Consider the following 27,047-nt stretch of genomic DNA (forward strand, 5'->3'; position numbering starts at 1 on the left):
AATTCGCAAGAACACAATCTCTGTACCTGGCACGGAAGTAATAAGGGATCCATTCTCTTAGTAATTCAAATCATAATCAACTCGGCCGAATGCAAGAGCTGAAAAGTATAATGACAGCACCAACGCGGACGGCATGTCAACACGGCTGAAAATTTGAGCATCACGCTTTCTTGGAATCTGGAAATCCACAGACCATATCGTGTTATCGGCCCGACTGTTCCGACTTCCTCGGGTTTCGTGAAGGCGGTGAACGTTGAATGCTTCAACTAGTCTCAACCTTCTTCTGATACGGGTAGGGTTTAAATTGCAAATTGAGTCAGTATCTCGCTCTTCTCGCATTCTCTGCGAGGTAAGAGATGTGAAGCTGGAATATAAAAGAGTCGTAACCTCCGACTAATGTAGCAATCTCATACACAAGCATAACTCCAGCCATACAAACCCTATCTCGACTATTAGGTGTTCATCTGATCAGCCGTCATTACCGGCACGTCTCAAAAATGCTTTCCCAACAGATCTTTGTCATCATCGCGTAAGTATTCAGACACCATTTGTCTGCCTACTTGGGCAGCGCTTACCCTCAATCACAGCGCATTCGCATCCGGCTCGCTTGCGTCTATTGCCGACTGCAAGGGAAGCTTCTACGCTGGCGTTTGCCAGGACGTTCACGCCCCGGGAGCTCTTCATGACGCACTCACCCAGAGCTGCTGCAAATCTCCTCATGGCAAAACCTACCATGATGGCCCTGGAACATTTGTTCGTTCTCCACTGGTTTCATAGTCTGAACGGGAACATAGCTAACTAGCAATCTAGTGTTGCACCACCTCTGACTCTGCGGCTATTTCCTACATGTCTTCATGCTGTTCCGACAGCGGCAAGAACGCCATCAACTTTAACCCCGCCTAGATACGATTGATATCCTCGGTGCTTCTTACCGGGATCATTGGCAAGACGTCGGAAGCAGGGAAACACACCCGTGATCATGCACATAGTCTGTCAAAATGCACATTTTTCATGGTTAGATTTCATGTGTCAGCTACACTCCAGATGAATGCTAGAAATGCTTAGAGCAATCTTCTAAATGCATCTGGACGCAGAAGACTGGGTGCCCTGTGCCCATGCTCGCTTGACTTTTCTATCGGGTCGACGAGTTCCATTTTGTTCTTTATTCTCCATAATATCAGCCGAATGTGGGAGGAACCTAAACATCAGTTCAAAGCTTATTGCGCAGCTAAGGTAGTCTCAAAACCTCAATAACTACAAGTGCATGCCTACATTGAGATACTTTGTTATTGCTTGGGTAACAAGCCATCCTTGTGTGTCCGTGATGGCTCGTCTCAGATCCTTCCCGAATCGGAGTGATATCCCCGCGCAAGGCCCCATCGCTTGTATGGCTGGTCCTTGGCCCCCCGCGAATTCTGTCACACGGCGTTGTGGGACGTTCCGCCTTCTAAATCAGGCACTAGAGTCCTCCGTGCAGATGTGAACACGGGTGAATTGTTGCTCCGACTGTCACAAGGGATGGGCATTCATCTCCAGATATCCAAGATATGAAGTTGCAATCGAGTTTGGCTATGATGCAATCAGACTGGCCAGCTCAGAAAGTCGCCTTGGCGGCCTTCACTGTTTCTCTTTCAAGCAATCGCAGAGTTACAGCGTTCCGTCGCAATCTTCAACCCCAATCGGAGGCTCTGTATCTTTCTGCGAATTGCGATTGCACCAAAATGTAAGGCTTGAATGGATAGAGTAAAATTTTGGAACTCATGGTACTTTACGTGCGGATTGGAACTCTGGCCAAGAGTGTCACCTAGACGCTGATCGTTAGTTGTCCTGTCAGGCTATGCAAGGATCAACACTTCGCTTAGCCACATCGATAACATCTTGGCTAATATCCAGGCAATTAAAGTGAAAAGGAAACCGGAAATTTGGTCAACTTAAAAAGTAACAACCGAGTCGACCGAGGTGATCGCGACAAATGATTCGACACGGCGCGCGGGCAAGTGGGCTATCCCCCGCCTTTACCGCCTTACAGTGTTCATCCGTAATCATGACAACCCCTGAGCCAAGACAACTCAGGCCATGTGCTAATGCTTTTATAAGACGAACATACATCCAGTCTTCGAAGCAACTTTCATCACCTCCAAATCATTCATCTCAATCTGCTCAGTCATCTCAATTTCACAGGAACAAAAATGAAGTTCTCCATCATTGCCGTTGCTCTTCCCCTCATTGCGGGTACGAGCGCCGCCCCCTCCACGGTCGTCGAGCGCCAATCCCCCAATTGCGAGCCCTACAACAACGGCACTTCTGCCCCCTTCCCCCACGAGCTTGTGTGGGGAGAATGGTTCCTTTGCTGCAGCTACAATGGTCCTGACCCCGGTGTATGTCAAAACTCAAACGCAAACCTTGACGCGGAGACCTTTCAAGGCCCCTTGCGCCAGAAAATGGAACTACTTTTACTAACGAGGCAACAGACCTACCAGAACTGCTGCGACAGACAGGGTGCGGGAACTGGAAGCGGTTTCCCTGGATGTGTGGAGATCTAAGGCTTCGAGGGTTGGGACTTCATTTCATGTTAATAAGACGCTCGCAATGTCTGCGGGCTTTGACAACAGTCAACTTCAAATTTTCAAAAATCCCATTAAGCATGCTATGAAACTTGAGTGATTGTAAAATCTTTTAGCCAAGAGCAGGTACGAAAGCACATCAGAAGCCATGCAGCTACGGTTACTACTGCGTCTCCATGTGATATTGCAGAGCCATCCTTCTCGCCAGGCCCTTAGGAGATCAGCTAGGAGGCTGCTCTGCCTCGAACATTGAGAAACCACTAGGCAGGGCGATATTGCTGTAAGACTAGTCGCCTAACTTGGTTCCTATACCCGCAAGAGGTCTTGTCAAGAGTAGGAGGCAACCAAAACAAGCGTACTTGAATAACAATGACCAGAGCGGTTAGGAAACACTCGCACCAAACGAATCGTTTGTTTCAAAGCATCCTTGTTTGGAATTTGCATATTGTAAATTGCCTCAAATGTATTACTAATGTTTCCAATTCACCATCTCATTACTGTAATTCAGTATGTACAATTACTATATACAAGCTTCCATAAGTCATGCGCCCCAGCACTTACGAATTGTGGTAGTGAAGGCTGGGCCGCATGTGCGTTCTCATTAAATGTGTCCAGCTTAATTACTCGCGGCTAGCGAAGCGCATCATACCGGCTCCGACGTCAAACACAGTCACCAAGCTGTTCATCATAGTGTCACCCAAGATGTAAGGTCCCTCGCCGCCGTCACTAACACCAAGCAGACAGATAAAAGTGCCATCGCCATTGTCGACGGGGTCACTGGTCTGGATGAGGTCGGCACTGTCGGCGTAGAAGGTGTGCCCATTGATCACAACACCAAAGTCCGGCACCGTAGCGTTGCAAGGAGCGTAGTACGCGCCTGAGAAGAAGTTGTACAAAGAACCAGGGATCGCAGCTGCGAAGGCATCGGAGATGTCTGGACATATGGGTAAGCCAGCCGTCGTTTACTAGTGCTAGGACATGAAAAGTTGCTCGATTACTTACCAGAAGGCACGTACATCAGAGTAGTGCCACTGTCGACGATGGTAGGAGTAGTGCTGTTGTGGAAACCAGAAGGCTTGGAAACCGCGGTGTTCCACTTGCTCGAAGCCAAGGTCTCGTTGGTAGTAGGAGCCATGGTCACATTCTTGATGACATAGCCATCAGGAAGAATGGTGTAGAAAGAGTACTCCGTCTTCGCCTTGGGCATGCGGGAGGAGAGGGCGATCTGGTTTCAATTTAGCTTCTTATTTTAGCTCGTCAACTATTACTTGAACAACTCACCATTCGGATGGGCGTGCTAATGAACTCGCTCTTGGTCTTGACGGGAGGCAGGCCACCGAAAGCCAATTGACCAGTCTGAGACTTGCTGTCCATGGCCATGCTGAAGAGGTCGGGCTTGACGATGCCCTTCTTAGATATGGTGGTGAAGATGGAGTCGTAAGGCTTAGAGGCACCAGTGGCGTCGTCGTATTCGCTGGTGAGCAGATCATAGGCGAGGCCGAGTAAACCGCTGGCGACGTTGTCGCCGTTCCAGTAAGACTTGTTCACCAAGGCGACCTCTTGATGTGGTACCTCAAGACCAGCCAGAGTGATGTCCTGATAACCCATGAGGCCTGTTGCGAACTCGCCGTCACCGTAGGTGATGTTGAAGTGCACGCCGGGAATGGAGCCATGCTGGAATGTTCCGTTGTATGTGGGACCAAAATCGCACAATGATGTCTGCTCCCCAAGGCTCCAAGTCAGATCGTCTCAATGCAAATATGCCCCTGCGTCGGGTGCTCTGTCACAACGCATTACTCACGTCGTTCAATCTTGTGCCGTCAGAGTCTTGGCAAATGAAATCCTTCTGCACAGCCCACGTATCGCTGGATCCAGAGTCAACGATAACTTGCAGAGTCTCGTCGCCGAAGCCAATGCTGGCAATGTACTCGAAGCCGTTCAGGTCGGTCATGTTAGTGACATGACCTGTCTTGTACAGGCCGTTCGCACTAGGTCCGTTTCGAATGGATTGAATCCATGTCTCAGCAGGGGAGGTACCGGCAACTCTGTTCAGCTGGAGTACGTGAGGAGACACTTCCAACGGCTCGCTATCGACGCTGCGCTTCTGCAGAGAAGACAGGTCGACTTCAGCGATGTCGAACTGGAGAGGCACGCGAGATGCGGCTGCAGCAGAGCCGATCAGGCCTGCCGCCGACGCGATAGCGGCAACGGACTTCATAATGAGCGTAAGAGGTTGGTGAAAAGGAATAAAGTCTTGCGAGTATACACACCTTGCGCAGTCATCCACGAGAGATACTTTACGGCTTGGCGACCAGGCGCCATGATTTTATACCTATCCCTTCAGTGTGCGTTCGTACACAGGAATTCGTGATCGCAGTGCCACTACATGGACCCATTTGATGTTGGCCGAATAGCCGAACTCTCAATTTCTCCGTTGCTCGTGTTATTGATAAGAGCTGGGGTTAAAGAATAGTCTCCTGCCTGAAAAGGAAGGAGAGGTCTCTGGAGCACAGACAGTGCGTGGGATACGCACTTATTTACGTTTACCTTACCTAAAACCCCTATTAGTGCGTAATTTATTACCCCTCTACGCCACTTTTGTTTATTTATATATACTAACACTAAAAACATATTAATTAATACTAATTATTATAAATTATTATATAAATTAATTATTAATAGCTTTAGAAGAGCTTTCTTTTACTAAAATCTATAAGCTAATACTCTATTTATCCTTATAAGGTTAACTCCTCTTAAATATATATCTTAGGATATTAGAGGGCTAAAATTATTATTAAGTATATTAATTTAAGGCTTATAATATTATTATTATCTATCCTACTAGTATTATTAGTAAATTAATATATATTATTATAAAATCTAAGTATAAATTAATTATTAGTANTATTATATATACTTTATATTCCTAAATAGGTTTAGTAATAAGTCTCTTTTTATAGTATAATATTTATATAACTATATTCTATTTCTTAGTAATAAAGTACTTTAAATATATTAATATTAGAGATCTTATTACTAAACCTATTTAGGAATATAAAGTATATATAATATAGCCTTCTTACTATTTATTCTCTTTATTAGTATTATATTTAATTAAAATTATATTAATATTATAGAGTAGATAATACTAAAGCTATTAAGTAGTAAGTAATAAACTTAATTAAAGGAGTTACTACTTATCTACTACTTTAATAATAAAGTAATTATAAAGTTTATTAAGTATAATATTATAATAGTTTAGATCTATTATTAATAATAGGAAGTATTTAGAGATATACTAAAACTATATTAATTAGTAGGTTTTAAGTATTATAAAATATTATTAATTTATAAGGAGGTAATTTTTAAGTTTTTATATAATAAAACTAACTATTACCTTAATAAAGTTTAGGTTTTTCTTATAGAAGAGTTTAATTTATTTATATCTATATTAGTAATTTCTTATTACTTTAAAAAGATTTAGTAGAAGAAGAAGAAGATTTAGTATATTACTTAGTAATAAAATTAAGTTATATAAGAGGTATATATTATATTAATTTATAACTATATTATTAATATATTTGTTTTTATTAATAAGAGTAGTATTAATTATTAAAGTAGTATTAGATATATAGACTAAGTACTAAAAAGTATAAAGCTATTAAAGTAAAGCGTTCTAAAAAGAGGTATATAGTATTATATCTTATTAGCCCTTACTATTAATAGTCTTTTTAATTATATTATTTATCTTAGATATATAGATATTAATAGCTTTTTATTTTAGATTAAGAATTTTATACTATTAAAGATAGAGGTATTTCTTAGCTTAAAATTAGTATTAGTTATAGATAATATAGCGTAGTATAATAAGAGATAGTTAGAGGAGGTCTATTAATAGTATAGCGTTAAGTTACTATACTTATTTATATATTTATTAGATTTTAACCTTATTAAGGTGTTTTTTAGAGACCTTAAAAGTTACTTATAGAGGTAATTTATATAATTTAAATAACTTAAGGTAATAGATACCTTTTTTACTAATTTCTTTTATAATTATACTCTTAAAGTAGCTAGTAATATTAATACTATTTTAAATTATTTTTATTATTATAGTGTTTATATTAAAATAGTTAAAAATACTAATAGAGAGGAGAGCTTACTATAAAGTTAATTTTATAGTTATAGTTATATTTAACTTTAATACTATTAAGGGCCTCTTTTATTTAAAATAATATAATATTAATATAAAAAAAATAATCTAATCTTAATAGTTAGTTAGCCTTATAATACCTTAATTATAATATATTTCTCTTTAGTTATAGTATTAGAGGTATATCTTATTTATTAGATAAATTACTACTAGTTATTAAAGTTAAAATCTTTATATTATTATAAAGAAATAAGAAAAAACCTTATTCTACCTATTAAAGCTTATTATTATTATTATTATTAAGTAATTAGGTAAGAGATATAATAAGAGAGTAAATATAATTAGTTATTTTAGTAAGAGGATTTTATTTAGTAATATTAATAAGAAGTATTATATTTTCTACCTAAAAACTAGTTAGTTTTTAATAATATAAAGTAATAAGTATAAACTATCTTCTACTATTAAATCTATAATATACTACTTAAGTAGAAACTACTTAATTTAGCTTCTAATTACTTTTATAATACCTATAAGGATATTATTCTTTTTAAACTAATCTATTAATACTTTTTAGAGAGATTTAAATTAAAAATAAATTTATAAGATAATATTAAGAGTAGTATAGAGATTAATATCCTATTTATTATCTCTTATCTCTTCTATTCTCTATAGATATTATAGATATTTATAGAGAAGTTATAGTATAAGCTTAATTTAAGAAATAAGTAATAAAGAGGATAAAATTAGTAAATTCTACTTCTTAGCTTATAGTAGTATTAATAGTAACCTTATTAATAATAATATTAATAATAATAACTAAATAGAAGTATAGTTATAAAAGGGAAAATTTAATAGTATATAGTTATAATATAATAATAGTAATAAGATATTTACTTAGTTTATAATATTTAAGTAAGGGGGTAGATTAAACCTATTAGTACTACCTCTACTACTTCTACTACTTTTACTACCTCTTAACTTTAATATAATCTTACTCTATAGCTTAAATTTAGTTTTAATAAAATATCTATTATAATATAAGGTTATATTTATAATAATCTCTTCTAGAACTTTATTAATAGTTACTAATCCTTTAGTTATAATTTCTACTTAGGTTATAAAGTGTATTTTATTAATTTAAAGATATAATAGTAGTCTTATTAAAGTAAAAGGTTAAGATATATAATAATTACTAGTAATATTATTATAGTTATTAATATACTTAACTCCTAACTTATATCTATATATAGTTTAAATTACTTAATAGGTATCTTAAGTTAGCTTCTACCTTAACTTATTAGTTAATAATAAGTTACTCTATTACTTCTATTAATATAATAGCTTATTAGTATTACTAAACTTAATAAAAAGAGATTTAATAAAGTTATTATTCTACTATAAAGTTTATAAAGTAATACTTAGTTATAAAGGTATCTTAATAGAGTTTTAAACTAATATTACTTTAATAGAGGGGTTTATTTAAATAGAACTTATACTAAATAGTATTAGAGATAACTACTAAGACTTATAATAATAGTTTATAGAGATTAATATATACTAGTTAAGTTTTTTTATTATAATATTAGTAAGAATCTTAATTTATAATAGCTTATTCTTCTTATTATTATTAGAGATAGTATTAATAAGCTATTACTAATAATTAAATAGCTATAATTATAATACTCTAATATTTTCTAGGTTTATATAGAATATCTCTTTTAAGAATACTATTTAATAGTTTAACTTAGAGGTAAAAGAGATTTAAATAGAGAGAAACTTAAAGGAGTAGTTACTATATTATAACTTATATTTATAGTTAAAGTCTTAGATTATATTATATATAATATAGTTAACTACTAAGTAGAAGTTATTTAGGTTTAACTCTCTAAGTTTAAGGTTTAGTTATATCTTAACTTTATTTCTAATAATCTTAATCTCTATATAGATTTAAACCTCTATAAGAGGTAGTAATAATAGTAATAGTTATAATAAAAGTAGTAAAAAATACTTATTAAATAGGTTATCCTCTTTAGTAGTAAAATTAATTAGTAGCTTAATAGAAGTCTTAACTATAAGCTTAGTAATAACCTTAGTATTATTAACTTTTAGCTATTCTATAAGTATCTCTTTAACTTTATTAGTATTATCCTCTATTACTTTTAGTATTAATAAGTTATACTACTTATTTATAAAGTTTATTTATAGTTAAAGCTATTAAGTAATAACTATAATTATAGGTTTATATATATTACTATTAGTATAAAACCTTTTTTTTTTATATTTATTTTATTTTAAGAGTTCTAATTACTACTATACTCTTTATTAATTAGGCTAGCTTTACCTCTTTTAGAGCTAATAGAGGATTTTACTATCTTTTTTATAGTTAACTAGGGACTTCCTATTATAGTTATCTTATTAAAAGTAATATATTTTAGGTTAAATTAAAGTTAATATAATATAAACTCTCTCTTATAATCTTCTTCTTAGAGAACTAAAGTAAGTAGGAAAGATTTTTATATTACTAATCTTATTAGTATAAATCTTAGTTTAAAAGAGATATTCTTACTTTTATATAATACTACTAGCCTTAATAACTATATTAGTAGTCTAGTTAACCTATATAAGTAGGTATTGCAGTTCACTCTATATAGTTTTTTTCCCTATACTTTAAACCTAATAGTAGCACTTTAACTTATATCTAATCTTAATAAAGTAAATAAATAAATCTTAGTATAACTAGTTATTAACTCTTAGCTTAACTTATCCCTAGTAGAAGAGGGTAGGTAGGTAGGTAGTAGGGTGGCAAAATATACTAGTGAGAGTGTTATTTATAATACTATTATCTAATTATGAGAGTGTCGTTTATAATATTATAAAGGTGTTATTTATAATATAGAATACTAATAGTATTCGCAGTAGCTAGAGCTTAGTAATAACTTAAACCTATATTTAAAGGTATAAACTTAATAATATAACTCTTTATATAACTAAAAAAGTTCTTATAGCTATAGTATAAGAACTTAATTATTCAAATGAGGCCTTAAGCCTATTCCTTATATCCTCCTCCTATATACGTAATAACCTTATATAATATCCTTCCCCCTCTTTAAATATATATATAAGCTAAGTAAAACTAAGTTAGATAACCTAATCTATAAAACTAAAGTTAAAGATATTAAGGGCTCTAGCTATAGCCTACTTACTTATACTAATAAGATAACCCTTCTTAAATTCACTTAGCTATACCTACTTAAAGCTATAACTAATAAAGACGATCTATAGTAGTTATATAGCCTTAAGATGAATATAGATATAGTTAAGGCTACTAATAATAATCCTAATACCTATAAATATCTCATAAGCTTCCTTAAGATAGCTAAGGCGGCCTAAGCGGAACGTTAGTAAATTAGGAAGGGTGAATATATTAAGAGTATAGCTAATAGCAGTAGGGCTATTAAGACTACATAGTAGGGCGGAAGACGTTATTTATAGCGCAGATATCCGAATAGTAGAGGAGAGGATAGAAGATAGGCGTAGATCAAATATAGCGTGAGAAATAGAGGAGACTAATAGAGATAGAGGTGACTAGAGGAAGATAGTTAACTTAGCTCGTTATAATAGTCGAAGTCTAACGGAGGAGCGTAGAGGTAAAGAAGATATCTAAGTAATTATATAACCCAAAGGTCGTTAGTAGAGGGCGAGGGGACCAGTCTAGCTTTCGCAGTTAATACCAGTCAAATTTCACAATATAAGGCTAGCGGCCCAGCCTTAATAACTATATTAGTTATATAGAGGTAGGATTATTATTATCCTACTTTAGTATTATGATATTATATCTATATTACGCTCTAAATAGTATTAAAAAGCCTAAATTATATCAAAAAGTGTATTAATTAATATTAGTAGTGTTATTATTAATAGTAAAAAGTGGTATAGAGGGGTAATAAATTACGCACTAACAGGGGTTTTAGGTAAGGCAAACGCAAATAAGTGCGATTTAAGCTTTAGCTAAGCTTTTGTTGCCGATCTACTGGGTCAGTGAGCTAGTCTGAACGGCCCACGAAGACGACGATAAACATCTGCGGCAGTTTAATATCGACGATAAGATCTTATGACCCTTTGTTAAACTTAAGTTAGACTAACAGCTATTCATCGTCAGACGACAAGTCTCCCCGATAAGGTGTGCTCTTTCACTCGTAGTGTGTGGAGTCGCCTGATCACGGCAGTCGGCATAAGTATACCGAGCTATGCCGACTTCGTGTTCTCTTGTCTCCAGTGCAGTCCTTACAAAGGCGAGCATTTCCTTTCCCAGATGTTTAGTAACAATGTCTTTGGAGATTAGATCGACCGCTGACACAGTTGAGAAGCGTGGACGCTGAGTTGAGTCCACGGTTATCTAGGAGCTGACTTACAGTCCGCTATCAAAGCTCTCAGGTCTGGACGTGCCTGGTTTCACTGAGTCGCTGACCCGCACTGCTGTAATGTGTACGCTCAGTCTCGTGAGTAATCAGACGTGCGCCATACCTTATCGAAATTCTTCTCGATCAATATTTGTTAGTCGATTAGCCTATATATTGTCCGATGCTTTCATATTAGACCATTTCAGGGCCCTTTATTCTCTTCTCTTTCTACATGTCTAATCCTCTCATGTCTGACCATGTACATCTCCATAAGAATGCGCAACAGATGGTGCGTTTCTATTCGCCCGAACTTTGGCAGCCCCATATTTTGTTGCTGCACGTCGATCTCTACTGGGTAAAGACGTCACACTGCTGCCTGATCATCAGACTCACAGTGGGCTTCACGAAAGCACTCTGGTGTTGGGAATTTCAATCGGTATTGGAGCTCAACAGGCTTACCTCGACACATTTTCGCTAGGCGTAATTTGCGGATATGGACTTACCGGCGTCAGAGATTCCACCGGCTGAGCCCACGCAAGAGGTTACCCTGCGGAAGAAGTGCCGTTGGTGCCCAGATGCATGGAAGCATGATTGGACCTGTTCCTTCTGCGATGACACATCTTCCAAGCGACCCGACAACCCGCTCCTCTGCGAAGTTTGCCAGCCATGGGATGATTTCACACACGTGGTATTCTGTCGAGATGAAGCTTACACGCGGATCAATCCTCATTTTTTCGACATTGGAGCCAACGGTTCGCAAGACCACCCGCAGAGGGATTCTCAATTTGACCAGGGTTTCTCGGACCTCAAATTCCATCCGTTACAGTTCTATTCATCGCAAAAAAGATGTCTTCTCTGTTCTCACGTAGGCCGGCAGCTCACCTACCTCGATGTCTTCGGCGAGGGAAATGCTGAACTTGCTATTTGGAGACCTTTTCCGGTGCACCACTGTCGACCCACTGAAGGGCTAACCGCCGACGAACAAGCTCGAGCTATGGTTGAGCAATGCATTCTCCCCATATGCTTGCGAACAGAGTCCAATGGTATCATTGAATTTGAGCCCCTAGTATTGGAGCTCGATCTTCAATATGAGCTTTGGGGCCAAAGGATACATGCTATTAATCGCTGGAATCGATCATACAGCAATATAGCAAAGCTCAAGCAATACCTGGGAAACTGCACCAATTACCATGACCACAAATGCAATGTTCCAATATCTCAAACACCGGTTCCAGGTGGCTTCAGACTCATCGATGCCGCTCTTCGGTGTGTCATTCGGGCTCAGGAGGGGATGGAATACATGGCCCTGAGTTATCAATGGCGAACCGCGACGGCCTCCCCAGAGGCAGATCTCCAGTTGACAAAGAACAACATGGATGAGCTTGAGAGACCTCAATCTTTGAAGGAATCACTGATACCCGAGGTAATCAGCGACGCGATGCTATTGTGTAGAAACATGGGCCGCCGGTACCTGTGGGTAGATCGACTGTGCATTGTCCAAGATGATGACGATCTCAAACTCTCGCAGATACAGAGCATGGACACGATATATCAGCAGGCCTTTGCTACTATCGTTGCCTGCGCTGATGGTATTGGCACTGGGTTGCCTGGTCTTGTTGACAGACCACGGCAAGGAACCCTTGATAACCGATGCTGGCATTTGAGTATCGACGGACACTGCATCGGAGCTAGCATGATCACCATATCTGAGGTTGTTGAAAAGTCTGAATGGAACACTAGAGCGTGGACATATCAAGAAAGGTTGCTTAGTCGCCGGCATTTCTTTTTCGGCGACTCAGACGTCTTCTTCAGTTGCTTCCACGACAATTCAAGACTTGGTGCAAAGGAGACCGATCCTAGCGCCCTGCAACGAATGAGTCGACAATCGCACGGCCAGGGATTTGAGACTAGTCTTCGTCAGAGCGAATCCTACTACGGAAGTTTTGCCGAAATGTATGGGTGGCTGACTGAGAGCTATACTCGTCGAGCAATGACTTACAGGAGCGACATCCTGAACGCTTTTGAGGGAGTGCTGAAGGTTTTCTGTTACTTGAGCAACACTCTCGTTCTCTTCGGTATTCCTGAACGTTTCATGTTGCAGGCCATTCTCTGGGGCTACGAAGGCACGCAGGTTTAGCGGCGAAGCCCCCCGGATTGCCCACCTGGACATGGGCGGCGTGGGCAGGCCAAGTCCTGTTCAATGACCACCCATTGAGGTTTTTGCGTCCCCTCAGTCGGTTCCATTTCGGCAGCCTGGTTTCACTGTTCTATTGCGACCAAGTCAATGGGATTACGTGCTTGCGGCCGCTAGAAGAAGACCGAATCTGGTTCAACTCAAAGCCACTTGAAATGGGGAAACAGGCCAACGTCTCACAGCAAATACTTGGCAACACCATCAGCAAAAGCAGACCTGGAAAGGACCCGATTGGTGTCTGGAACAATTGCGTGCATGGCCCTTTGAATGCCCTCGAACACATTGATATCGATGATGACACCCGGGGAATGGCTGAAGAGCATCCTCATTGTCTGGTCTTCAACACTACTGTGGCTCTACTTAGACTCAGGGTCCTGCCCGGGGACGATGTAGAGAGTCAAGAGACTTCGGCCATTCGAATGGGTATATACACCGAAGAGGGCTTACTCGTCGGGGAAACTGCATTGATGGACAGGGGATTGGCTCAGAGACAGTTCGTTGAGGAAAAATACCCTGTTTTCGCTCTTGCTGCTGGTCACATGTTCAAAAGTGCTGACAGAGAAAATGTGTTTTTCTCAGGGAAGTATCCATACTTTCGACTTTTCGAGCCCTGGGCGATTATTGTCATGGTGGCATCCAGACAAGGTCCACTGTACTCAAGGCTGACTCTTGGGAGAGTAAGCCCCGAGACTTGGACGAGCGCGAATCCACAATGGAGCCCGGTCATCTTGGTTTGACGACTGATCGACGCCAGGGGATGGCCTTTGATGGTAAGATAAGACGGCAGAAACTTTTAGCGGTAAATATTGCTGGTTTCCATAGAAGAATGGTTGCGCTTGAACGGTCCTCTCGGTCGATGTAGTACGCGATCAGGGGTTATATATACAAGTACCCAGCTCCTTCAGTGGTCAACCCTCTTGATGAATAGCCGAGCTACTGCCATCTCAAGTGAAGCTCGGTGTTCCGCGGCCAAAATTGACATGACTTAAGACATGAGAGAATCTTCCCTCAATCTTCGGTAAAACGGATGCGTGTTTCAATGCCGGAGACAACCGCGTCATTGACGAGACGCGCCGATTAATGCGACGACACACACACACAAACAAGAACGCAACGAGACAATGTCAGCTCTATTCATAATCGCGGCTTCAACCCGCGGATCTTACAGAGTAACCCGAGCATATCGTATTTTGCGAAAAAGTCGATCAGCTCCACCAAAGAATGCCTCTCTGTGATGGCAACGCCCCCGGACCGGCTATCCGCGGACGCCGAAGAGTTAGTGGTTCTCGACCAGAACAAAGGTCTGACAAACAAAAGACAACGCCGCTCTGGGTGAAATGGGATGCTAAGAGAATTCATCCAAAGTTATACATTACGCAAAGACCAGCCGTCCAGAGAAGGAGTGCCTTTCTGCTGTCTTCTTAATACAGCATGGAAATCGCCGAAACGCACCTTGTCACCGGCGGCAGCGGCTTCATCGCACAACACCTCGTCAACGAACTTCTATCGCAGGGTATCCGCGTAAACGCGACAGTACGCAGCCTCCGAAATGCCAAAAAGGTAGTCTCCCTCAATGCTCTTCAAGAAAAGCATGAAGGGCGCTTGCAGCTTTTCGAGGCCGACCTCCTCAAGCCTGGCTCTTTCGAGGAGGCGATGCAGGGGTGCTCGGTGGTCCATCATGTTGCATCACCGTTCATGATGGCGGAGATGATCAAGGACGGCCAGAAGGAATGTGTCGAACCGGCTTTGGAAGGTACTCGAAATGTGCTCGCCAGCGTCAAAGAGACAACGTCAGTAAAACGTGTTGTTCTAACATCTACAAGTATGTCCACGCATTCCACTTTTCTACGACCGAAGCAACGTCGTTTCAGTAGGAACAAGCTGCTGACTTCTAAATCTTGTTTGCAGTCGGTGCCATATTTGGAGACTACGAGGACGTCAACGACAAGATGGGAGGCACGTTATCCGAAAAGTACTTCAACGAGACCAGCACCGTAACGCACAACCCGTACCACTACTCCAAAGTACTCGCAGAAAAGGAAGCCTGGGAAATTGCCAAAGAAGAAAGCCGATGGGATCTTGTCGTGGTTTGCCCAGGACTAGTCCTTGGACCACCATTGTCTGCCGCATCGGACTCAGGCAGCTTGTTTCTGATCGACGAGCTTCTCAGTGGCAAGCTGTTCTTCGGCGTGCCTAACCTCAATTTTGCGACAGTCGACGTGCGTGAGGTTGTCATGGCACATATCAAAGTTGCCTCAACACCCACAGCAAGCGGTCGATACATCGTGGCGTCACGAGACATGACCCATTTCTTGGAGATATCAAAGCTGTTCCGGAGTCTCAGTAAATCAATGCTCATTCCAGACCACCTTCTGCCTGACTTTCTAGTTCGAGTAATAGGACCCTTGTTTGGGTTAACGAGGAAGTGGATATCAAGAAACCTGGGTACCAAGTTCGCCGTGGATAACAGTCGGAGTATCAAGGAACTCGGAATTAAGTATCGACCTCTGGAGACTACTCTCAGGGAGCATTACCAAGCATGGAAAGGGTAGATGTTGATGGGACTATTGAGTCAAGCGACATGAACAGCGGTTCTACCATCAACTATACGACGATTCGTTGCATATGCATACATAGCATGCTTTCCTATATACCAACATGAATGAAAGGACCCTACTTAAGCACGCTGTTCTGCCCCGGAGATGCCAATCTGTACTCCTTGACGGCCTCGTGCAGCGCAGTCGCAACATTCAGCTGGCCGTCTCTCATACCTTTTTCTGTGGGTGACATGAGCTTCTCATAGAACCTCTTCGCTACCTCCCCAGCTGCAGCGTCGTCTGCTCCCCACATGGTCCCGATAACGTGCTGGAAGCCCAACGCCTGGAAAGAGTTGGCCAGATGGATGGCCTCCCCGGCAAGCTTGCTATCTGTTTGCTGGGCTGTGGAGCATGCTGAAAGATAAGCTACGGAGCCCTCTTTAAGCTCAATGTCCTCAAGATTGGCAACCGTCAGATCTGCAGGCTTTCCGTCCTTAACGAGTAAAAGCCCACTCCTGTTCGGGTCGTTGTTGATCGATGCGCCATGACAGGCGGAGTGCACAAACAAAAACTCCGGTATCTTTTTGAGAACACTTTCCGGGTCAGGTTCGGCTAGGTGAAGCAACTTGTCTGCTCCAAAAACTGCTCCAATAGCCTCTTCCTCATAGGTGGTGTTCAGATGGCGATGCGGCGGCGGATTGGTGGACATCGTGACCAGGAGCATATTGTGACTAGAAAAAGCTGCGGTACCCTTGTCTCAACCATATTTGAGGGCCTTGAGCGATGAGATATAAGACGAGGTTACCCGACTAGGCGCAATTTCTTCAGGGCCGCCGGCATAGTTGTCTGCCGCATGAAACGGCACCCTTCCCGCCAAACCACTAGTGATCAACCACAAACGCCCCGACGATGTGAGTTTAGTGCCGTCCAGAAATGGACGTACCGCCACTTCCCATAACCAACGGAGACCAGCCTCAGTGGAAACGTTTGGGGAGATCGGCGGTCTTCGGATGTCCCTGGCTGGGTTCCAACGGCTGTTGGAAACTAAGGCATGGCTCTGAAGAGCGGCAGGCGTCAGGTGTAGAGATTGAACCCCTTCTTCTGTAACAATTATGGCATCGCTGCGGAGTTCGGACACGTTGATCGTTACGATGGGACCATCTGTCGCAAGTTGCATCATCTGAATAGCGCTGAGGGGCAACTGGAACTTCTCAAACCCTTCCAAATGTCTGATCTCTTCTTTCATGGAGGCCATTTCCCGGATCAGAGATTGCTGAAGGGCCGTGTCTTTTTGATAGTTGGCGGCGCTTTGGGACTGTCTACTTGCATGTGCAACTCGGGTCCTGAGGTCAATGTAGGCATTGGCGTATTCGGGGTATCTTCTCTCGAGTTCTGAAACATCGTTCCTTGAATTCATCGCAAGCCCCGCCAGAATGCAGTTCGCAGCTTCTAAAGGCTTATTGCTTCAATGGGAGGGCGTCCCACGGCCGATAAAGCAGATGTTGCAAGGCTTCCGAGGTTCGGTATCTCACGTAGCGTCTGCTGTAAGTCTTCTGCAGATGCCGCTTGGATGTTGCTTTCAGTCAACAGACCAATAGCATTTTGGAAAATGTCGTTCGCCTGTGCCAGCTCTCCATATTCCCAGTGAATGAGACCGGCCTGGAGTGCCGAAGGGATCCAGACCAGAGGTGTCGCCGTTTCTGTCCTGGCCGCCTCAATGAACAATTCCTTGATTTTTGGGCGTGACTCGGGGTCTTGAAAGACAAGGTTTTGGTGTACATCATCGACGCAAGATTCTTTCGTCTCTCTCTCCAATAATGCTGCTGTCGGGTTTGGTGTTCGATAGAGCTTTCTGTCCGGTCTCTATCGCCCTTTGGAGAATGTCGATGTGTTTTCCATCTGACGTGCTCCCGCAGAGGACACCGTACTGAATCTCCCAAAGACACGAGAAGCTTGCAAACAGGTCAGAGTTATCGATTGTATAGCCTTTGTTCAGTTCAAGTCCGCGGTTGAGAAGTTCGATACCCTCCTCTGTCCACTTGACGTCTTGCGTCAACTTGGCCATGGTCCTCATCCACGAAGACACAGTACTTATTAGCATCGGCACGTTTTCTGCGTGAGGCGGAACGATTGAAAGAGCTTCCCGGCCAAACTTCATTGCCTCCTGTAGGGTTTCCATAGACAATTGCGGATTTGGGTCTTGGTATCTCCTGCTTTTCAGCTCGAGCATTGAGCCATGTGAGCAGAGACCAAAGGCACGCATCGCGTCGCTATATCGCTCATCGCTCATCTAAGCCAAAAAGAGCTCCGAAAGTCAAATTGCTTCTTCCAGGCTGTTCAAGTAACCAGTCAGATGAAAGTGCGTAATCAAAGCCGCTGACGTGTTCATGTATTCGTGGTCACGTATGGCTCCGTCCCGGAGTGTTTCAATTGACTTGTAACCCGCTTCTATGCCTCTCTCGAGGTCTTGAACGGATCCAGTCGCCTCGAATCGAGACACTAGGACAGCCGAGAGATATGAAAGTCGCGAGGACTCATAAAATGTCGGTTGGATGCCAGGTGCGCCTGCATGTTCCAGAAACTCGAAGGCTTCGTCAAGAGATTCTTTGGTGCGATAGAAGCAACCCTTATCACAAATCATATCGCAAAGGTTTGCATTTGCCGCCCTCCACTGGTGGGTACCATGAGCGAAGCATGTTAAGACACGTTTGCCGTACTTGATTGCATCTTCGAGATCCTCGGCCTGACTGGAGTATCGGAATCGACCTTTGAGTGAGGCGGCCAACTTGTTGAAGACCGGTCCCTTGCTAGTTTCGTTTGGCGTAAGCGCCTCGACAGCTGCCCGGCCTGCTTGAACAGCCTTGACGACGTCTTCTGGGACTCCGGACTTCTTCCACTTCACATAGTAAACTGTGCACTTATCGTTCAATATGGCTGCCCGGTCCGAGTGGCCTGAGTCCATGGTAGCCAGAAAGTTGTCGATGCGATCGGCGCCATCTTGCAATTTCTCGATAGAAGCCTTGCGGATATCAACGGGCTTAATCATGGGGCTGAGACGAGCTGGACATGTCGGGCAGACGAAAGCTGTTATCGGGGTGAAGTTCATCGCGTGATCCCCAACAACCAAGGTAATTGTAGGCTTTTTTTACTGTCGAGATAACCGCCTCGTGCTCTGGCGACCCATGCCGGCTTTGGGTCGCCCACATCTTGCTGCATCCACCATTTACCAACCCACCAGCAGGGATCAGCAGTCACCTGGCGGATGTCCTTCCCCTTTTGAGACCAAGAATCAGTGAATTCAGGAGGATGCTATTGCATGCGCTTAGCGGCGAAGACTATTGGCCGTCAGTAAATCGCCAACGAGCGAGGGAGGGCTGCGCCGCATGGGATTATCGCGGTCCAGCAGTGGATCTCAGAATACGGATGCAGCTCTGTGTAGCATACACACGTGATATGCGGGGTTTACTGCATGTCCATCGACTCATTTTGCCAGCCTGGTCATGCATTCTACGTTTATCACATCACTTCGGTAGAAGAGCGTTTCCTAAGCCCTTGCGGCATTCGGCAGTTCCCAGGGGATCAAGTGCATTGCAGCAGGATCTCAACATCGCCATGGCGCGAGAGCGCAAAAGAGATACCTTTCTCCGTCTATTCGGGTCCAAAGACCGACGACTGGCGGCTTCGCAAGCGGACGATAGCAAGTTGGTCTCCTCTACCTCTGAGCTCGCACCCACAGCGCTTTCGCCACCTCGAGCGAATACACCCGACCCAACACCAAAGAAGCAGCTTGAGGCACTGGACATACAGCAAAAAGAGCCTGAAACGCCTGATGATGTGTGGGCTGCAGCTTTTCGAAAGTTCCAGGAGAGCGATGGTGATTTAGCAAAAGCTTACGCCAAGATTATCAATCCTGCACATGAGGAGGATAACGCTGGATTCGATGTTAACTTTGTCGAGTCGACCGTTAAGAATCTTGAAAAAAAGCGAGACGAGAAGCAGTGGAAAGTTGCGTTTGCCGGGAAGAGTATTCACGTCCGCTCGCAAGTCGAAAAGATGGTGAAATTCCTGCTATGGACAGACACCGTCGTGAAGCCTGCACTCAGCACACAGCCGTACGCCGCGTTAGCATGGTCGGCAGTTTCCATCCTTCTACCTGTAAGATATAAATTGTCTGAGTCTGCTATCTAAATACACATGCTAATATGTTCAGCTTGTGAATGCGGGCACCGAGTTGCACGAGGCAATGATGACTGGCCTCGAAGAGATCAACCGCATGTTGGTGTTCTGGAAAATTTCAGAGAGCTCTGTCTATCCATTCAGGAGCCACGAAAGAAGAAGCTTTTACGACGTCTTCATCGACTTGCACTGTCGTATTATCAGATACTACGCTCATGCAGTTTGCCATTTGTCATCTACCCAGACTTCCCGAGCGCGGGAAAATCTTTTTGGGTGGAATGGTTGGAAGGCCGAGACCAGAAGCATGAACGACTTGAACCAGAGTTGTCAGACCTATCTCGAAGCCGCTCAGCGTAAAGCATCCCAAGATGGTATGGAGATGCAGCTCGTCGAAATCCACAACTCTCGACTCGCTCTCGAAGACATTTCCAGGGGCTTGGAGGAAATTCAATTTCAGTATGAAGACCAGCTTGAGGGAAGGCTGTTAGAAAGTCTGTATGCGAATTTCAAAGGTCACAAGAACGCCAATCCCGAGCGAGTACAAGGAACTTGCGAGTGGGTCTTACAAGATCCGAAATTTCGTCGATGGCGAGACAGCAGATCCTCGAGTCTCCTTTGGATATCGGCCGGGCCAGGTTACGGAAAGTCAGTCTTATCGAGGGCTCTTATCGATGAAAGCCTTCTCCAGTCTCCAGAGAGGGCTGCAACTTCGTCTGTTTGCTATTTCTTCTTCAAAGGTGGCGATGACAAGCGAGAGAGGGCATGTGATGCTGTTGCTGCCATTCTTCATCAGCTATTCGCTCAAGATTGGACCGGTAATCTCATCAAAAAGGCAAAGACTCCCTACCACCGTGCAGGTGCTGGCCTGAGAGACTCTTTCGACGAGCTCTGCGACATCCTCACAAGTTGCATTCATTCGCCGGACGTGGGTGAGATAATCTGTGTTCTGGACGCCCTTGACGAATGTGAATCGAAGGAAAGAGAGCGACTCGTGGGCTATCTCAAGAACTTCTACGACACATTTGAACATGGATCGCCATCAACCTCTAGCTTGAAGTTTGTCATCACAAGTCGTTCTTGGAAAGCCATACAACTTTCTCTACAGGGTCTTTTCGAACCTGAACACCCCTCGCAGAGCTCACGTATCAACGGAGATGAAACCCTGCTTAAAATTAGTAAGGAAATCGAACTGGTTATCGAGAAGAACCTTCCAACTATCACAGGACATCTTTCCAAGAGCGATCAGGAAGACATTGGGAAGCATTTGAAAGCCATGAAAAACCGCACGTATCTCTGGCTACGCCTCGTCTTTCAGATGATCAAAGAGGAACCCACGGGATACATGAGGAAATCAGACATCCTTCAACTTTTTGACAGTCTACCTGCCAAAGTCTCAATGGTCTATGACCGAATTCTCGGGCGCTTGAATAACGACCTGGACTCTAAGACAGAATGTCTCTTCCAACTCATGCTGGCCGCTCCTCGGCCACTCACTGTAAGAGAGGCAGACGAAGCGCTGACTATTCTCTTCTCGAGGACAAATCAATGGAAGTCCTTGAAAGATTTTGATAACGACTGTTGGGGCGAAGGCTTCCCAAGTGTCGTGCAGAACTGGACGGGGTTTCTGGTGATAATGAGAAGAAATTGGCATCGCGAATACAAATTGTCGTTCTTACACCAGACGGTCAGGGAGTTTTTACTCAGCCCGAAGCATACCCCTGGCTCTTGGAAAGGGAGATTCAGCTACCCTAAGACGCAGACTGCAATGTTCTCTACTTGCCTGAAATCACTACGGACGTCGCTACTTCCACTTGAGCGGGGTAATGAAGGCGATGGAGAAGGGTTTGAGTTTCGTTCTGGACATTTCAAAAAGTACGCCGCTGAATACTGGCCTTATCATTACGCAAGGCTAGATCCTGGTCAACAAGAAGAATATCATGACCAAATCCGGGCACTCTGCGATGTCGCACAACCCGGCACTGTCAAATGGCTGGATCGTAATACGTCTTTTAGCATGTTTAGGCGCAGTTTCAACCTGGAACTCGAGAGCTTTGACCAGCTTAGCCTTGCCGCCTTCTTTGGATTTGTGCACTTGTTTGAGAAGATCGCACCAACAAATCTTTTTGATTCACGCCGAGCAATGAGCAACAAGGTCAGCCCTCTCCAAGCTGCATCATGGAACGGACAATTGGACATGGTCAAAATGCTTGTCCAAAGAAACGCCGACGTTAACTACAATCCCTTGAACATCGGTTCACCCATACAGCTTGCAAATAGTCACGGAAAAATGAAGACCGTTGAGTTTCTTTTCACATGTACGCCCGCGCCAGCTATCACAGAACGAGATTGGGAACTTTTAGCAAGGAGAACCGAGGGTATCCGCATATTGAGCCTGATTTTGAAGAGGCTCCCAGATACGGAATCTTCAACGAAGCTGTTTGAGTTCGCAGTCCGAAACATTTGCCATGGTGGCGACATACTCAAGCTACTGATGCACGAGCGGCCTGCTCTGAAGCTATCGGATCTAATGATCTATTCAGCTATCGGAAACGGAAGTTGCGATCCAGATACTGTGGATGTTCTTCTCTCCAGACGTTCTGATCTTCATGTAACAGAAAAGATGGTAGAAGAAGCGTGTGCCAGGTGGCATGGTGCCTTGGAAGTGCTGAAAATCCTCTATGAACGGAGCCCAGACGCCAAAGCAAGTGACCGTGCGTTGGCTTTGGCGGCTGGAAACCGGAAGCTTGGGTTGGATATCGTGAAGTTCCTCTCTGAGAAGCATCCTGAACTCAAGATCCCTGCAGAGGCTTTTTGCGCGGCTTCTAGAAACGGCGAAATCAGCGTAGAGATGCTCCATCTGCTTTTCAGAATAGAGGGCGGGCAAAAAGTCACAACTGACTTGATTTTAAGTGCTACGGACAACCGCTTGGGGGGAAAGGCCACTTTAGACTTCTTGGCATGCCAGGATGGATTTGGCTTCACACAAGGCTGTTTGGAGACTTGTTTTGAAAACAAGGAGGTCCTGGACTCTTCGTTCTTCCCACACTCGTTCTTCTTACATGTAGGCCATCTTATGAGACTGGGCGGAGATGACATCACGATCACGGAGATCATGATGAAAAGAGTGGCTTCTTGGAAATCATACCAAGTCAACTTATTTTTGAAAAGTATTGGGTCTGACTTTTCTGTTTTTATTACTGACGATGTTTACAACGGGTCACGCCAGGCTTGTCAAGCATCAAGAGGACCTGTTATGCATGTGTATGAGAGGTACGACCGATTTGAGACCATGAAAACTCTCATGGAAGCTCATGCAGTCGACATTCAGATGAAAGGCATTGATGGTCATCGACTTAGTAAGGATGAGGCGATGGACAAACTGGAGTCGTGGAAAAAGGAGCTCGACGATTTCTACGCAACTGATGTGGACAGCATTGATAACACGATTGAACGAGGCACTCGAGTGTCTCACGGCATGTAGCAGAATGAGGAGTATCGTACAAAAAGAGATAAAACAGGTGATCTTCTTATGAGCGAAGGCAGGGAAATTGCCCAAACGTCTAAGGATAAGTCATCCAGGATGTAATACTTTTTCTCTCAAGCATCATTTCGCGGGATTGATGTCAGACTTTAGTGTGGTTGACGGATCTAACCCCAATGAGCTTTGCTTACGGATATACTCCTTCACCCTTTCATCCTGGGGGATCAGAAACGCGGTCAGATGCACCGGAACGTCTACCACCTTGCCCGGCAAAATCTTGCAATTCGTATCAAGTACCTCCCCAAAATGTCACCTCCACTCTCCGTCAGCCAGCACTTCTTCCACTCGGCCGGAGTCCGCTTCAACTACCTCATCCGCGGCGCCGGCCCCCTCGCAGTCATCCAATCCGTCGGCTGGGGTCTCTCCGCATCTTACCTCTGGAACGGCCTAGGTCCACGCCTCGAGGCCAGCCGCACAGTGTTGTACTTCGAGCCCCGCGGCAATGGCGACTCCAGCAAAGCAGATCCATCGACCATGAACGCGAGGACCATGGTCGAGGACCTGGAACACCTACGATCTCACCTCGGTATCAAAGCGTTCCCGCTTCTTAAGACCCCACCCCAACTTCTAAAACACCCCCACTTCCGAAACAGCACTTTCGATACATTTTAACCCTCACTACAATAATTATATTTTGTTATATCGCTAAATATCTTAATTAATCTATAATAAAAATATATAATTTTATACTCTCTTTATTATCTAATAATTTACTTTTAAATAATACTAATTTCACCTAATTTAGGTTATTCTATACCTCTTATTTCTTCTTAATTATCTACTTAATTATTATAAAGTGTTTATTTATATCTAGCTTAACTTTAGTTTGTTTTTTTAGTTATAGTACTTTAACTTAAGCTTTTAGAGACTTAATTATTTATTAATTATTAGTATTAGATATATTATTAAGGTTTAGATATTTACTTAGCTTCTTAATAAATAGTATATATACTACTAGATTAATAGCTTTTAGTCTTAACTATAAGCTATTATAAAATAGCTATTTAAACTATAATAAATTAGTAGAGGACTTAAGTATTTTAACTATAATGCTTTCTAGAGTTATAATAATATTCTGATTATCTATAGCTACCTCTTTTTATAATAATGCTCTTAGAATATCTATAGGAGCTAAAGTAAAGATAAACTTATTTATTAGTAACTTAGTGATATTAATAGGCTATAGTTTTATTACTACCTATCCTACTTTAATAATATATAATTATAAAGCTTTAGATCTTATATATAAATAGTATTAGAAGAAGTTCTACTTATTAATTAGTACTAAATTTAGCTAGAAGTTCTAATCTATTAGTTAATACCTATATAACACTTTTAGAGGTAAAAAGACTAATATATTAAGTAGCTAAGTGATATATAATAAGTATATAGGTAGATATATTAAGTAAATATTATATATATAGTATTACTATATAAAATCATTAGAAATATAGTTACTATAGCTATTAATAACTAGTAGATACTTAGATTATAGTCTCTTCACCTCTATAGTAGTCCTTAGTATAAATATTTTATCTAACTACTTAAGACTAATAGTATTTAATATTTAGCTATTTACTAATAATATAAACTACTACTTCTTAAACTCCTATAGATTATTAAGGAACTATTACTATTAGATAGTCTTCCCCTTAAAGATAATAAGGGGAGGTAAATATATACTAGTAGTAGAGATATACTTAATAATTATTATCTAGGTGTAGTTTTTATTACTCTAAATAAATACTAAGGGCTTCTTAGTATATCCTACTACTAAATAATCCTTTTATAAGCCTTTAGTAATACCTATCTTATCTATATTCTATCTAAAACTTATTAGGATTATCTTAATTACTAGAAGTTAGAAGATCTTAAAGAATAACTTAATACTATTAATTATAATATATTTTATATATTTAGTATCTATCTTTTAAGCCTTTACTATCTTATAGGATAGGTTATAATATAAGAAGCCCTCTATCTACTTCTTACTGAGAGGTTAAGTATTACTACTAGTATAGAGGATCTAAGTTATAAAGATTTAGATATATTAGTAGTTTAGAGTAAAGCTTAATAATACCTACATAAGAACCTATATAGCAAGAGAGGTTTCTTATTATACTAAGATATATTACTAGCCTATATAAGCTTCTTTTTTAGGCCTCTTACTATTAATTCTATAATAAATAGTAAGATATAGTACACCTTATTCTCTTAAGGTTTACTAATAGGATTTACTACTATATATAGCTATAATAGCTATAGTAATATAGCTTTTATTATATATAGCTATCTAAAGTATAGTAGTATTTTTAAAAATATTAATATTAATTATAGTAGTTAAGAAAGAAGAAGATAAAGTTAGAGATATATAGAGGGTAGCATGCGAAAACGCGGTTTTTGATGCGTTTCGGAAGTGGGGGTGTTTCGGAAGTTGGGGTGGGGTCTTATCGGACACTCGCACGGCGGCGCCATCGCGTTGCGCTATGCCCAGCGGTACCTGGAAAACGTCTCTAAGCTGCTTCTTATCGCGCCGCAGGTGATGGACTGCACTCCGGGCCATGTTAGAGCCTGGATGGAGAAGCGAAAGGACGATGAGGCGTATGCTCCTTCTGTGAAGAAGCTGATTGAGATTGCGAAGGCCGGGGGCCCCAGGAACGATGAGCACTTCAGGGAGTCTCTGGACACGATGCTCGTGTGGTGGTTCGCTGATGTGAAGAATGCTGACGTTCTGAGACGGGACATTGCCGGGCCCGTGGCGAGCAAGAACCCCGCGACTGCATCTGCGTGGCAGACAAACCGTTTTGATATGTCTGAGGAGAACACGCTGCCTCATATCAAGGATGCTGGATTAGTCAAGGCCGAGACGCTGGTTCTTCAAGGGGAAGAGGATTCGGTTTGTAGTGGAGCGGGAGCGCAGGCTGTTGCCGATGGTATCAAACATTCTGAGATCAAGGTTCTTGCGGGAGCTGGGCATTTTCCGTGGATCGAGGCGCCAGAGGAGTTTTGGAGGGAGACAGATGCTTTCGTGAAGCTTTAAAGCTTTCACACTACAATAACTTCATCACCATTGAGAAGAGATTGATAATGGTGGTAGCGTACTCTCCCTGGTGTTGAAGACAGACTTATTCAATGCTGATATCCATGGAGGTACTGCATTTTGATTGAAAAGAGGAAATGATGGCAGAAACCGTAGTTAAGGTATTGCTAGGACGACAAGAGGAAAGAAAACAGAGACGATGAGGACGACAGATATGACGAGAGCGTAGTAACAGCAACGAAACCAATGATGACAACTAGAGCTATGAGAATAGAGATAAATAATTCATTTCCAACACAGTACTCTCTACCTTATTGGCTGGTAGTAACCAGCAAGTGGCAAATGCCATTCAATGAAATACAATCTACAATGCTCGGTAGTCCGTGATAATAAAGCCGAGCTGCTTTCTCTAATATTTCATCATCCTGGAGTTGTCGAACTCGTA

General features: G+C 42.0%; 10 protein-coding genes across 10 annotated transcripts; 6 read left to right on the top strand and 4 right to left on the bottom strand.

Moving 5' to 3' along the window:
• Positions 1-497: 497 nt before the first annotated feature.
• Positions 498-903, top strand: GCG54_00012456 (uncharacterized protein; the record flags this gene model as incomplete). Its single annotated transcript, XM_045412333.1, has 3 exons — positions 498-529; positions 588-753; positions 811-903. The coding sequence occupies 3 exons, from the start codon at positions 498-500 to the stop codon at positions 901-903; spliced, it is 291 nt and encodes a 96-aa protein (XP_045261368.1).
• A 1,286-nt stretch (positions 904-2,189) lies between these two features.
• On the top strand, positions 2,190-2,543 carry GCG54_00012457 (uncharacterized protein; the record flags this gene model as incomplete). The annotated part of the gene is made up of 2 exons (XM_045412334.1): positions 2,190-2,378; positions 2,472-2,543. 2 exons carry the CDS (start codon positions 2,190-2,192, stop codon positions 2,541-2,543), a joined length of 261 nt encoding a protein of 86 aa, XP_045261369.1.
• A 641-nt stretch (positions 2,544-3,184) lies between these two features.
• On the bottom strand, positions 3,185-4,782 carry GCG54_00012458 (putative aspartic-type endopeptidase; the record flags this gene model as incomplete). Its single annotated transcript, XM_045412335.1, has 4 exons — positions 3,185-3,498; positions 3,567-3,789; positions 3,846-4,283; positions 4,366-4,782. The coding sequence occupies 4 exons, from the start codon at positions 4,780-4,782 to the stop codon at positions 3,185-3,187; spliced, it is 1,392 nt and encodes a 463-aa protein (XP_045261370.1).
• A 7,770-nt stretch (positions 4,783-12,552) lies between these two features.
• GCG54_00012459 (uncharacterized protein) lies at positions 12,553-13,251 on the top strand (the record flags this gene model as incomplete). Its single annotated transcript, XM_045412336.1, has 1 exon — positions 12,553-13,251. One exon carries the CDS (start codon positions 12,553-12,555, stop codon positions 13,249-13,251), a length of 699 nt encoding a protein of 232 aa, XP_045261371.1.
• Positions 13,252-14,739: 1,488 nt separating this feature from the next.
• Positions 14,740-15,860, top strand: GCG54_00012460 (Bifunctional dihydroflavonol 4-reductase/flavanone 4-reductase; the record flags this gene model as incomplete). Its single annotated transcript, XM_045412337.1, has 2 exons — positions 14,740-15,130; positions 15,217-15,860. 2 exons carry the CDS (start codon positions 14,740-14,742, stop codon positions 15,858-15,860), a joined length of 1,035 nt encoding a protein of 344 aa, XP_045261372.1.
• A 121-nt stretch (positions 15,861-15,981) lies between these two features.
• On the bottom strand, positions 15,982-16,569 carry GCG54_00012461 (uncharacterized protein; the record flags this gene model as incomplete). The annotated part of the gene is made up of 1 exon (XM_045412338.1): positions 15,982-16,569. One exon carries the CDS (start codon positions 16,567-16,569, stop codon positions 15,982-15,984), a length of 588 nt encoding a protein of 195 aa, XP_045261373.1.
• A 33-nt stretch (positions 16,570-16,602) lies between these two features.
• On the bottom strand, positions 16,603-18,135 carry GCG54_00012462 (uncharacterized protein; the record flags this gene model as incomplete). The annotated part of the gene is made up of 3 exons (XM_045412339.1): positions 16,603-17,301; positions 17,331-17,599; positions 17,634-18,135. 3 exons carry the CDS (start codon positions 18,133-18,135, stop codon positions 16,603-16,605), a joined length of 1,470 nt encoding a protein of 489 aa, XP_045261374.1.
• A 24-nt stretch (positions 18,136-18,159) lies between these two features.
• Positions 18,160-18,951, bottom strand: GCG54_00012463 (uncharacterized protein; the record flags this gene model as incomplete). The annotated part of the gene is made up of 1 exon (XM_045412340.1): positions 18,160-18,951. The coding sequence occupies one exon, from the start codon at positions 18,949-18,951 to the stop codon at positions 18,160-18,162; it is 792 nt and encodes a 263-aa protein (XP_045261375.1).
• A 506-nt stretch (positions 18,952-19,457) lies between these two features.
• Positions 19,458-23,502, top strand: GCG54_00012464 (uncharacterized protein; the record flags this gene model as incomplete). The annotated part of the gene is made up of 2 exons (XM_045412341.1): positions 19,458-20,000; positions 20,056-23,502. 2 exons carry the CDS (start codon positions 19,458-19,460, stop codon positions 23,500-23,502), a joined length of 3,990 nt encoding a protein of 1,329 aa, XP_045261376.1.
• Positions 23,503-23,808: 306 nt separating this feature from the next.
• Positions 23,809-26,602, top strand: GCG54_00012465 (uncharacterized protein; the record flags this gene model as incomplete). The annotated part of the gene is made up of 2 exons (XM_045412342.1): positions 23,809-24,088; positions 25,980-26,602. 2 exons carry the CDS (start codon positions 23,809-23,811, stop codon positions 26,600-26,602), a joined length of 903 nt encoding a protein of 300 aa, XP_045261377.1.
• Between the last annotated feature and the right edge of the window lie 445 nt (positions 26,603-27,047).

Source organism: Colletotrichum gloeosporioides, assembly GCF_011800055.1.
Source record: "Colletotrichum gloeosporioides strain Lc1 chromosome Unknown consensus_65, whole genome shotgun sequence".
NCBI classification, from domain to species: domain Eukaryota; kingdom Fungi; phylum Ascomycota; class Sordariomycetes; order Glomerellales; family Glomerellaceae; genus Colletotrichum; species Colletotrichum gloeosporioides.